The sequence below is a fragment of the Eublepharis macularius genome, chromosome 14, assembly GCF_028583425.1.
Source record: "Eublepharis macularius isolate TG4126 chromosome 14, MPM_Emac_v1.0, whole genome shotgun sequence".
Classification (NCBI taxonomy): domain Eukaryota; kingdom Metazoa; phylum Chordata; class Lepidosauria; order Squamata; family Eublepharidae; genus Eublepharis; species Eublepharis macularius.
In genome coordinates, this window is record NC_072803.1 from 67,997,385 (window position 1) to 68,009,704 (window position 12,320).

Here is a 12,320-nt window from a genome sequence, read left to right on the forward strand (position 1 = left end):
CCTTTTGGGATGAGCTGAGCAAAAATAAACTATGCTGCATCTCAATGCTTTGCTTGCTGTTGTGTGCTTTGCTGCAAAAGCCCAAAGCACTCAGGGGCCCTTTGGGATTCTGTCCTTAAAGCTGTTTTATGTGGTGGACAAAGTCAGACAGAGGCAGGCGTGTGGGGAATGTTTAGGAGCTTTCAAGGTGTTCAGTAAACATTTACTAGATCTAGTAAACAAACATGGCTTCTTTATTTCATTTCATTTTGGTTGGCCCTTGGAAAGATATTGCATGGATTTTGTGTTTTGTTTCTTTCTGTCCAGGGCCCCACAGGCCCCAAAGGTGAAACGGGTCATCCAGGGCCACCAGGACCTCCTGTAAGTATGGCCCCTAAGCAGCACCCAAGCAATCAGCCAAGTGCTTTGGGGGGCCCTCCCTAATCTCCTTGTTATGCCACGTTGCTGTCACTCTTCTTTGATCATGTGATCATTTACTGGAGTCAGAACTTTGGTCCAAGTTCAGTTTTGTCAGATGTAACCGGCAGTGGCTCTCCAGGGTCTTTGCCATTGTGGCCACCCAAGATCCTTTAAGTGCAGATGCCAGAAAGCCTTCTGCAAACTAAACTCTGCTACTGAGATGTGGCCCCTTCATTTGATTGCCCAGAACTATCTACTTCTACTCACTGTAACCCTGTAAAGACTGGAGAGCCAGTTTGGTGTAGTGGTTAAGAGCGTGGGACTCTAATCTGGAGAGCCGGGTTTCATTCCCCACTCCTCCCCTTGAAGCCCGCTGGGTGACCTTGGGCTAGTCACAATTCTCTGGAACTCTCTCAGTCCCACCTACCTCACAGGGTGTTTTGTTGTGGGGATAATAATGGCATACTTTGTAAACTGCTCTGAGTGGGCATTAAGTTGTCCTGAAGGGCGGTATATAAATCAAATGTTATTATTATTTCCCCAGCCTGCTATTCAAGATGCATGCTAGCCTTGTGCATGCAAAGCAGGGGCCGTGCCTCTGAGCTAAGGCCCACAGTCTTACTTTCTCATCCAAGGGTCCTCCAGGGGAAGTCATCCAACCCCTTCCTATCCAGTCCTCTAAGAGGACACGGCGAAACATCGATGCCAGCCAGTTGGTTGATGAAGGCAACTCTGACAACTACATGGATTATGCTGAAGGCATGGAGGAAATCTTTGGCTCCTTAAACTCTCTGAAACTGGAAATAGAGCAAATGAAGCATCCATTGGGCACCCAGCACAACCCAGCTCGTACCTGCAAAGATTTGCAGCTTTGTCATCCTGATTTCCCAGATGGTATGCTAGGGCTAAAGGGGGGAGAAGGAGGGAGTGAATTCATACAGGAGCCAAAATAAAATGTCCATCTTTGAAATCTGATGCATGTCTCATGTTGCAAGAAGAAATGAGTGGTACCAAATAGGCCCCAATTTAGTCATGATTTTGCAATAAACGATCTTTTGACAATATTTCTATTTAAACCTGTTCCAGGGTTTTCACAGCTTCACTCTGCAGTTTCCCAAACCTGCTTTGCAGGGCCGGATCTACGGTTGCCAGCGCCCAGGGCAACTGTAGCCAGGCTCTACGCGCACGCACATAGAGCGTGCACTCCTGGCGCTGCGTGATGATGTCACTCCCGTGAAGTCATCACATTGGGGCGCCCCCCCCCGCCCCTGCAGCAAGCTGGCTGTCCCTGTGCACCGCGGAGCTGGCGGCAGCGCGAGTGGCTTGGAGGCTGCCCGCGCCGTTCACCTGCCCCGCAGGACAAGGGGCGGCCAGCTTGCCACGTGCCCCTTGTCCTGGGGAAAGGCGAGCGGCGTGGGCAGCCTCCCAGCCACTCGCGCTGCCTTTTGCCTTTCCCCAGGACAAGGGGCGGCCGGCTTGCCGCGCGCCCCTTGTCCTGGAGAAAGGCAGAAGGCAGCGTGGGTGGCTGGGAGGCTGCCCGCGCCGTTCACCTTTCCCCAGGCGCGCTCCCGGGGCTGGCAACTGCGCCCGGCGCCCCCTCTTTGGTACCGCTGGGGGCAGACTACCCCCCCTGTGCCCCCCCTCGATCCGGCCCTGCTGCTTTGGAATGATCTTTCCTTAAAGATTATGTATTGCAGGTTTGGGGAGAGTATGGACAGGAAGATACATATTTGTGCACCTTACTGCCCACATTTGGCACCACCTTCCGGCGCCCCCAGCACCCATCAGTTTTTTGCCAGTTTTTTAAAAAAATCAGCAGTAGCTATATCACTATACAATGCAATCCTGAAAACACTTTCTGGGAGTAAACCCCATTGCAGAGACTTCAGGAGGATTCTGAGAAGACCTGTTTAGTATAGTGTCCTTGCTTGAAGGCAGTACAGATCCTAGACAACTATCATGTGCCTTTTTATTAGTGTGGACAAAAATATAATATCACATTTTTCCAGTAAAAAAAGTAGTGTCAAATATATTTCATTGGTTATTTTTTACTCTGTGTTTTAAATGTAGGAGGGTTAAATTTTATTATACAGTTGGAATTGAAATTTGTACCCAGCTCCACCTTTTTAAAAAAAGGTTTGTCCCAATTCCAGGTGAATACTGGGTTGACCCTAATCAAGGCTGTTCCAGGGATTCCTTCAAGGTTTACTGCAATTTTACAGCTGGTGGTGAAACATGCATCTTCCCTGATAAGAAGTCCGAAGGGGTAAGTGGTTCTCATGAATTTCTTTTTCAATTCCTTTTTTTTTCTTTTTCTTTTTTTTTTTGGTATCTCTAGTTTGGTTGTCATCTCTCTACACAGCATTTTGAACAATTTTAGTTCTTTGTAAGTCAGTTTTGTTGTGTTTGGGTCATTGTTTGATTTTTGATTACATTGCGGTAAGCCGTTGCTATTTAGCTGCCTGACTGATGCCCATCAGCCATTTGACACTGGCCGTTTTGACTCACAATTCACCTCTGCAGCCACTGAAGCAAAGGTGCTCTTTCACACATCCCAAATCTGCACAGGACAAAGGGCTGCCTCATGTGGGTGTTGTGTGTTTCTCTGTGCTTGATGACTGCCGTGTATATTAATTCTGCTTTTAAAACGTTGCGGTTGCAGTGATATTGAAAGTTTGATCTGTGGCTGTTTGGTCTGTGGAGTCTGTCCATGCTGGCAAGTAACTCCTCCACACCATAGGGACACACACGCAGGAACCAGCTAAAAGCATCAGGACATTACCCGTCGGGATGCCAAGTCCCCTGGGCTTGAAACCGGGGGACGGCATGCACACTGGGAAGACTTGCTTGTGTGTATGTACATGCAGCATGCCTGCTCCAGAGCAGTTCCTCCTCATGCCACGAATGCTGTCATTCCCAGGGCGACATGGATGCAAGGGGTCTTGCGCGAGGCTGATGTGATAAAAATCAGCTCTCAGTCTAGCATTTGGGGCTGATCTTTATCAAATCAGCCTTGTGCAGGACCCATCGTGTTCATGTTGCAGTGGGAATGACATCCTGGAATGACAGGGGAACAGAATAGAGGGGTCAAGTAACAACCTGAAAATATATATTAGAAAGTATTTATTATAAATGTGCACAAATATAGATTAAAAACAAGTTATAAATATAAGGCAGGCTACATGTATATGCTAAAACTTGCTAAAACATCTCATGGTACAGATGATGGTACAGTGCAATGACCAGCACCAATAGGCCAAGGTACAGTAAAAAAAAAAACCCAACCAGACGCGTTTCGGCCCTCAGGCCTTCCTCAGTGGTCAATTGTAAACAATTTATGATCAAACACACCCACACATACAGAAACCAATCATGCAATGCTCCCGGTGTTTTATCTAGAGCTGTAACAAAAAAAGAAGGGGGGAGGGAAATTTTTTTTTTAATATAATATAGTCTATTCTTATGTACTAGAATTATTTTAGCTAAAATACTAAATCAAAATTTACCTCTAGTATTGTGTGATAAAATACAAATATTGCAGTAGACCCAGGACTGCATTCACACAATACTCTTCATATATTGTTGTACTCTATAGAAAAAATGTACCAAATTAAATGATTATTCCATAACAAAATCTTAATTATCCCCCCAGGTTCTCAAAACCCAATCACAAACCAACCTGAGGCTTGGTTTCCAATGTATAAGGGTGTGTTACATCAATCTGCAGTAAAGATAGAATGACACTTTAGCCTGAAAAAGTTCAGCTATATGAAAAAGGAGAAGGGTGATGCAATATCTCCCATGTGATAAGGAGATATGAGGTGGAGGGGAGGGGGGAAAGGGGGGGGGAATGACATCCTGCAACGAGAAAGTGCTCTGGAGCATGCGGGAGCATGCTGGGGGGGGGGGGGCTCCCATACCCATTCCCATGCCTTTCTCCCCCGCCAGCCAGGTGAGAGATGGGGGGGTCCAGGCTGGAGGCGGGGATCACCTGCCCCCACCAGGGTAATGGGATCTCTAATTACCAGGGTTACCAGGTCCCTTCTGGTAACTGTTGGGTAGTGAGGAGGACACTGGGTTCCAGAAGAACTTAGCCAGCCGACAGGAAGAAAAAATGGTGAGAATGGGTGGAAGAATATCGTCAGCATCTTGATGTGCTGACATCACTCCCCATGTGCCTGGAAGTGACATCAGTGCATTACTGGGAGATGCTGACGACTCTGTAGCATTTGGGAGAAACTCTGTGGTTAAACCATAGATGTTTTCTCATATGCTAATACATCCCAAGTGTCCCTATGGCATCACTTCTGGGCACATGGGGAGTGATGTCAGGACGTTGGGATGCTGACAACATTCCCCCCCCCCCCCATTCCTCCCAGCTGAGCAATGGCAGGAGTGGCAAGTTTATACATTTCAGACACAAAGGGCAAAATTTCCAGGGAAAGAAGCTGACTAGAAAAGAGTAGTTCCCTAACACAACTGACTGTATTCTTTCCACAGTGCCAAATACCTGATCCCCCTTTAGTTAGCCTCACCCCTTTAGTTAGCTCAGGAGATGGGCCTGAGGGCTTATCTTCTTCCAGAAGCAGCCTCAGCACAGCTACTGCTCAGCACCGCTTCATGGAGCAAACACCCTCCTCCCTATGTTGGGCCTTACCTGATCTCTTGCAGGGCTCTCATCACTCATTTACATTTTCCCTCCAGTCCCCAAAGTCCAATCCTGAGGCTTGGTGGGGGGGGGGGCTTGAGAAATGTAGGTCTGCAAGAAAATGTACAGCAAGGCCCCAGGCCTGTGTGTGTGAGAGAGGCTGTCTTGAGGCCTACAGGCCGTTCCACTTCTCAGAGCTAAACTACAAGAGATGAATTACATGAGGATGTTCAAGTGAAGCGAGGCGCAATGTTAGCTGGGAAGCCGAGTTTTAAAAGACAGATCAGAAGACTCTGTTAATTTCCCCTCTCCTCAGAGCCAGCAAAGAGTGCTCCTCAGAAGGTTTGTTAATTTCCTCTTCTCCTCCCAGAAGGGGAGGTGAAACTGACAGAGCCTTCCTGAGGCAGAGAGGAAATTAACAAACCCTTGGAGGAGAGATCTTTTCTGGCTCTGAAGAGAGGGGAAATTGACAGAACATTCCAATCTGTTTTTTAAAACTCAGCTTCCTGGCTAACATTGCGACTCCCTTCACTTGAGCATCCTCATGTAATTTGTCTCTTGTAGTTTAGCTCTCAGCCTCAGGCCTAGGATCATGTCAGGTGCTCAGTCTGCCTACGGGCAAACGAACAGGCAGGCTGCTTCCTTCCTGCCCTGCTTCAGTGGGATGTCTGCTGCTGTAGAAAACAGGATGGTGCCACACTGGATGGATCCACTTGGTCAGTTCCAGCAAAGTAGTTGTATGGTTCTGTAGCCTTTGGAGACTGTCCAGGAAGTTCAGTTGGTCCAAAATGTGGCATCTAAGCTGCTGGTGTGGGCTCTGTTCGGGAATCATCCCACCCTGTGCTGAAACATCTGCACTGGCTGCCCATCCCTATTTGAGCACAATTCGGCGCACTGGTTCTTACTCAGCTCTAAGGCCCAATATGGCATGAGCCCAGGACGCTGGACGTTCCACTTCTCCCCATACCATCCAGCCCGCCAGCTGAGATCTTCCTCATAAGCCCTGCTCTCTGCCCCTGACTTCAGAGGTGAGGCGGGTGGGGACCAGAGACAGATCTCTTTCAGTGATGGCACCTCACTTTTAAAATACCCTTCCCCTGGAGACTGGCCAGGCACCTACCTTACTTTTCCTTTACTTGCCAAGCCAAACCATTTCTTTTTACGTAGGCTTTAACTAAGGGCTTTTAAATCTGTTTTATGGTCGTCTTCTGGTCTGAGGGCTGTTTCATCACCATTTTAAGCAGCTAAAAGTATTATGCCCTGGCTTGCTTGGTTTTATGTTACTCCAGGTCTCTGGAGAAGCAGCATATAAATTTTCTAAATGAAGAAATAAAATAAATAACCTTTAGAATTGTTCCCTATTAAGAAACTGAGCTTTCCTCCCAAAAAAGAGCTCCTCAAAAGGCTGGGCTGTTTGCAGCAATCCAGAAAGGAGCTGCCTGTTCAGATGGCATTTGCACCAAACAGGAGGGGAACTCGGTCTGCTGTGAGGGGCTGTAGCTGTTTTGCCTTCTCCTCACTTGCTGCACTTTCTGCTCAGAGGGGAACAGAGAATTATCCAAGATTTAAACTTGGAGAGTAATGGATTTACTAACTGCTGCCTCTCTTCGGAATACAACTTACAATGTAAGAGAATATGAGCAACAGTTTCAACTTTCTTCTCTGGGCATATGCAGCATCTTTGATGAATAGGCCTGCGAAGAAACCTTCCCTGCAACACATTAGAAGGGAAGGCATCAAAATGCGCTCCGGAAAAGGCCCATCTGTACTTTTGGTGCATAATGTTAGAGAGAGATGGGGCTGCTGCAAATCCAGACCACGGTTTAAGACTACCATACATACTAGGTAAGAGTGCTCCATCTGTTGGGGCCTCTATGTCAACCAACCGTTGTTGAACCATAGATCTGGCTTTACTTAGACCCATTTCCAAAAGATTTCCTGGGGATAGCCCAATTGTTCTCAATTTATCCATTATCCTAATAGACCGATCAGGATATGGAGAGGAAGTTAAGAATAGAGGGATCAGTCCCGTAGGCTTTAGGTGGATTCTTAACCAATAACATATTACAGCTTTCCAGATATTCAGTTCTACTCTTGGTATCCCTGCCTCTTGTCTTAGGACCACATTGGGCATACGTTTTAGTGCAGAAAACAGTGCCCTGAGAAATTTGGATTGTACGTATAAAAAATATTAAATCTGTTAAAATCCTGAGGGAAAGATTAAGAAATAATATATGATTTTTTAAATTAGTGGACAGTTAAGAACACTGAAGGAAAAGTTAACTTACTCTGTCCTCCACCCCTTAGTAATCCTGAACATAGCAAAAAATAAAAGATTGGACCCTAAGGTTCTATTCTGTTAACAGTGGAAGCACCTTCCAACAGAAGGCGCTTTCTGCCGCTGAAATGTACCTCTTTCATCAAAGCAAGGTTTCTTGCGTCAGTGGAAGGCTCCTTGTGTTGGAAGAAGGCTCCACATTAGCAGAATGGAGCCTTTTGAGGCAAGCCCTGTTGCTTTGGAGCAGAGATGCAGCTCCAAGGGTGGACCGGTGCCTTTTACATGGAGTTCCAGGAAGCCTCTGAGCTCCGCAGAAGTGTATTGATGAGATGACGCCCCACCCCATGCAAAGCCAAAGCAGAGGGTGGGTGTCATCTTAGTCCTACTCACAGTGCAAAAGGGGCAACCAAAAGACCCAAGAAATCTCATGGATTAAGCAGGTGTCCCAGCACATGCCCCAGAATCCTCTGGAATGTGTTGGTGTTCCATGGCAGACAGGCACCAAATCAGTATGGAAAAGGTTCCCTGAAGGCAGGAAGCTTTGCAAGCTGCTGCCCCAGCAGGCAGTGAACCTCGTGGTCCAAAGTGATGCTATCCATATTCTCCCCACCTCTTCCTACATGTTCCTGTACAAGGGCTTGAGCCCCGTGAGAGCTGGACTCAAACTGAGAGATCTGAAGGTGGAAGCCAGTCCATTGGAACCCTTGGGGCTTGCTTGATTCTGTTGCCAGCAAAGTGCCCGTCTTGAAGATATGCTGGGGTGTGTGCTGAAGGAGGGCCTGTATATTGCATGGACTTCTCAGGCGTGCAGAATGGGAGAGGGCTAGTAGTGGCATCCTCTTTGTTCAGAGGCACTCCTTTGACTAGCTCACTTGTTCCTGTGAAGTCGAAGCCTTGTGCTCAAATAAGGCCCTACATTTCTCTGATAAAGGAACCAGATAGCTGAAAGGGGCAAAGCAAAATGAGGGGCCTCTCTGTTCCTATCCATCTCGTACCCCACAGCTTGAGCCGCAGCAATTTCAGTGGACTCTGATCCATTGCTGATCTGAAGTGTTCTTGCTTCAGGGCCCCTTTTCTGCCTCCACAGCCAAACAGATCCTGAGTTGGTGTTTTAGGACATGCACTTGGTTCGTGCTGTTGCTGACGGGGCTTCACAGTTGCTCTGAGAGAACTAAACGTGCACCCACAGAGCACTCCCAACACTCCCTGAAGGATACGCATTGCAGGGGGCCACGGCAGGAGACAGTCTGCCACTCAGGGAAGTTCTGCCGCTCTCAGCCCAGAACCATCTTTGAAACCTCTGGCTTGCCTTGCTTGCCATTGTTGCCATTGTCTTGCCTTGATTCTTTGGCCTCCTTCACTGCTCTGGGACAGCCATTTTGCCAGTCGGAATGCTGCTTTTGCTTCTTGGCTGCCTCCAACCTTCTTAGGATCTCATTACATGAGATGTGAAATTCACCCCTGACAGATCCACCTTCAGAATGGGAGGCAAAATGGGTGCAGCAGTCGGAGTTTCGCCCTTTCCTCATATCTCACGCCACTTTAAATTGCAAAAAATTACAGCCAGGGGGTGGGGGCTGTTGGTCCCACTGTCAGTTCCATGTGTTTGCCCTTCCACGCATAATAACATAAAAGGAACACTTACGTTCTGTTACTATTGTTATGGAAGCCCCCCCCCTGTTGTATTAAAATACATGAGAAGTGGCATATTTCAGGATTGTGTGAACTTTCTTTTCAGGTTGGAGAGATTTCAGAGACAGTCCATTCTACTGAGTGTAACTCTTTTCCTTTTGTCTTTTCCTCCCCATCATGCCTCTTCCGCCATTTTCAGGCTAGAATTACTTCATGGCCAAAGGAAAATCCAGGCTCCTGGTTCAGTGAATTCAAGCGCGGTAAACTGGTAAGAGTCTCCCCTGCTTGGTTTTCGGGTTTGCTTTAATCTGTCTTGTGTTTTACAGAGTAAAATGGCCCGTTGGCCCAAAGAGCAGCCTGCCACATGGTATAGTCATTTCAAGCGGGGTTCCTTGTTAAGTGGCTTTGCTTTTGACTCCCTCCGCCTCCAAACTGGAGCACATCAGCCACGCCTGCTTCTTGGTTATGGCCAGAAAATTGTTTGCATTCTGCATGCCAGACTAATAAGCCCTCTTATTACATGACTGATGACCAGCCAGCACTGTGATGTGTTTCTCATGTGATAATGAAAAGTGAGAAGTTGTTGCTTCTATGCCGAGCAACGGAACTTCCCAAAGCCTCTGGGAAACAGAATGCAGGACTGGATAGACCTTGATTTGGTCCAGCGGCCTGGTTCTGCCATCATAGTGCAGTCAGGAAACTGGAAGGCTTACCCACTGGGGGTTGGAGCCCCATTTTACCACGAGGAGAGAAGCACGACGGAGGCAAGGACTATGCCTAGACCGTATGGACCAGTAATGTCACAGAAACCCCTGGACAGAGCAAGTTGTGATCACGGGGGTGGGATTGTGGCTGACCAAATGAGCACATGGATTTCAGATGCTACTTGTTAGATGTCCTACGAAGTGTTCTAGGAACAGGGAGTGCCTTGAGAAAACAGGCAATGCAGCTGCTGCTAATGTTACAGGGTTGTGTCTGTCTATACACTGTTTTATACTGGATGGAACATTCAGCTTCCTGAGTGTGCCGGTTTTCATTTTGTAAAATGGTTGTGAACCACTGTGGTTGTGAAGAGGTGCTTAAATATGTGGACAATGCATGCAGAAATCTCGGAAGTCAGCGAGGAAAAGCTTCCGCACCCTGCAAAGTTCCTTCCTTCCCATGAGTAGAAAAATTATGCAAAATACAGAGCAAAATCTGTATCTTCTCCTTTGCATAATTCGGTTTTGTTGCCTAATTCATCTGCTCCTGGCACAGAATATGAATGGACTGGGTGTCACATTTCTGTACACAGATCCCTGCTGAGACACAGTTTCTGACAACCTCTTAGGAGTAAGGGGAGCCTTGGAGGCAGTGTTAGAGATTTAAGCTACGGATGGCCCTGGCGGGGAAACAGTTTGGTATTTGTCCCAAATGCCTGCAAGGATTTCCCACAGCCTAGGAAGCAAAGGCGTGGACAGTCAGTCACAGTTTTGTCCCATCTGCTGCTCACCATCCTGATTCACGCCTTTCCAGGGCTTTATTGTATTTTATTTATTTGATTTCATTTTCATACCGCTTCTCTTCCATTAAGGTCTTGAAGCAGTTCATATCATAAACAATTACATCAGTTAAAGCCAATACAAAGCATATGATATTCAATAAAATTGCAATAAAGCAACAACATAGTACAAATACTTAAAACCGCTCTAGCCCCAACCCCAGGCTATGAAACCATGCAGATAACATAAAATTACAGGTAAACAGGATATACAGCCATCAAGTGTGGAAGAGTGAGGAGGCTAGTTGATAACCCCTGGAGCTCATAGCTGTGAATTGCAGTGTTTTTCAGCATACCACCTTGAGTAAATGGGGCAGTTTAAAAGTAAAATGAGCATTTTGCTTTGAATTCTTTCTCCATTGATGGCTTTTGAGAATCTCTTGGAATTTCTGTTTTGCTAGCAAACTTACACCGACACCAGCCCGATTACCCCCACCCTTAGTCATCTCACACGAAATGCTCTGCACTTGTACCCACTAGAGCAGTGGCTTCTTCCTGGCTGTTAGCACAGTGTATTCCTCACCAAGTGGGCTGCATTCTGTTGTGTGTGAAAAGAGCTGCTTTCTTCCCCAGGGGAAGGGACTTGTTATGCCTTCAAACTTACAACACTGACCTAATTTGTAATTTCAGCGTCCACCATATGTCATCTTTCCTATTTGTCTTATTTCTTGGCTCTCTAGTGGTCACATGTCAGCTCCTGTGTTGTTCTGGGGGAGATCATGTCAGTTTTGGCTAAATGCATCGAAGGCTGCCTGCCATCTTTTCCCCTGCTGCTTTTCCGATCTTGCTCAGCAATGGTGTTGCTTGTTGCCTTGGTCTTTGTCTCCAGCATCTAGAAGATGGCTCACAGGTGGCAAATTTGGTGTGGCAAAATTTCACACAAGTCTTAATAAAATTCTTTTAGCTTCCCTCAGTGCTTGAACTGAAGAGGAACTGCCACATTCCCTTTTGAGTTTTTTATTCAGGTCAAATGTTGCTGGGGCAGATTATCACATTTTGCTTGGAGAACCCAACCATCTTTTTCCAACCAGATTCATGACAGTGCAGCCAGGTTGGGCAACACTGACTTGGAGCAATTGGTTAAACTGTTGACTGTTGGCTGGTACAGGTGAATTGTGTGCAAGGGTCTATGCTTCCTTTTGAAAATGTCTACAACTGACATCAATTTGAAATGTGTAAGTCAAGTTCTAATTTTCAAGTTTTTTAAACAATGGGAACTTTGTACTGATAGTCAAGATCAAGAACTCACAGGGATGGGGGTTAGACCTCCCAGGGCTTTGCTGTTAATATACATTTTCATATACATTTTCAGCAGGGCTTTGGCAGCATGACTGGAGCAAGTGAGTCAAACGGACTAAAAGTCTAAAATCAGGATGGCCAATTTTCAGCTGATGGGCAATTTTATTCCCCCTGCCCTTTTAACTGAGTGTGATTTAAAGAAAATGTATTCCGCACTTTAAAGCAGAACTTTTCCCAGAGAGCTGAGTTTGGGAGAGAAAAGTCTTCAATATTGCCTCTGTCTCTTGCTTGGTGAAGTTCTCTCTGCCAGGTGTTGTTGATTTATGCACAGCATCTGACTATCCAGGAAGTTAGACTGAACAGGAACATAGCCTGTCTGGAGACTATATTATTTATTTGTTTTATTTAAAACATTTCTATGCTGCCTTTCCACCCAAATAAAGACCCCAAGGTGGCAAACATTAAAACGTTTCACCATTAAGAAGGAATTTAAAAGAGTATATGGAATAAACAATTAAATCAAAATATAAGCAAATCAATAAACAGACATGAAAAACACAATAAGAGAGGTTAGCCTAGAGAGC

General features: G+C 46.4%; 1 protein-coding gene across 2 annotated transcripts in view; it reads left to right on the forward strand.

Moving 5' to 3' along the window:
- COL5A1 (collagen type V alpha 1 chain) overlaps positions 1 to 12,320 on the forward strand; it is a 404,609-nt gene that overhangs the window by 366,968 nt on the left and 25,321 nt on the right. For both annotated transcript variants that reach the window (XM_054997811.1, XM_054997812.1), the window contains exons 61-64: positions 307 to 360; positions 1,035 to 1,293; positions 2,553 to 2,665; positions 9,157 to 9,225. In XM_054997811.1, the coding sequence (XP_054853786.1) occupies positions 307 to 360; positions 1,035 to 1,293; positions 2,553 to 2,665; positions 9,157 to 9,225 (495 nt within the window). The remainder of the gene's footprint in view (positions 1 to 306; positions 361 to 1,034; positions 1,294 to 2,552; positions 2,666 to 9,156; positions 9,226 to 12,320) is intronic.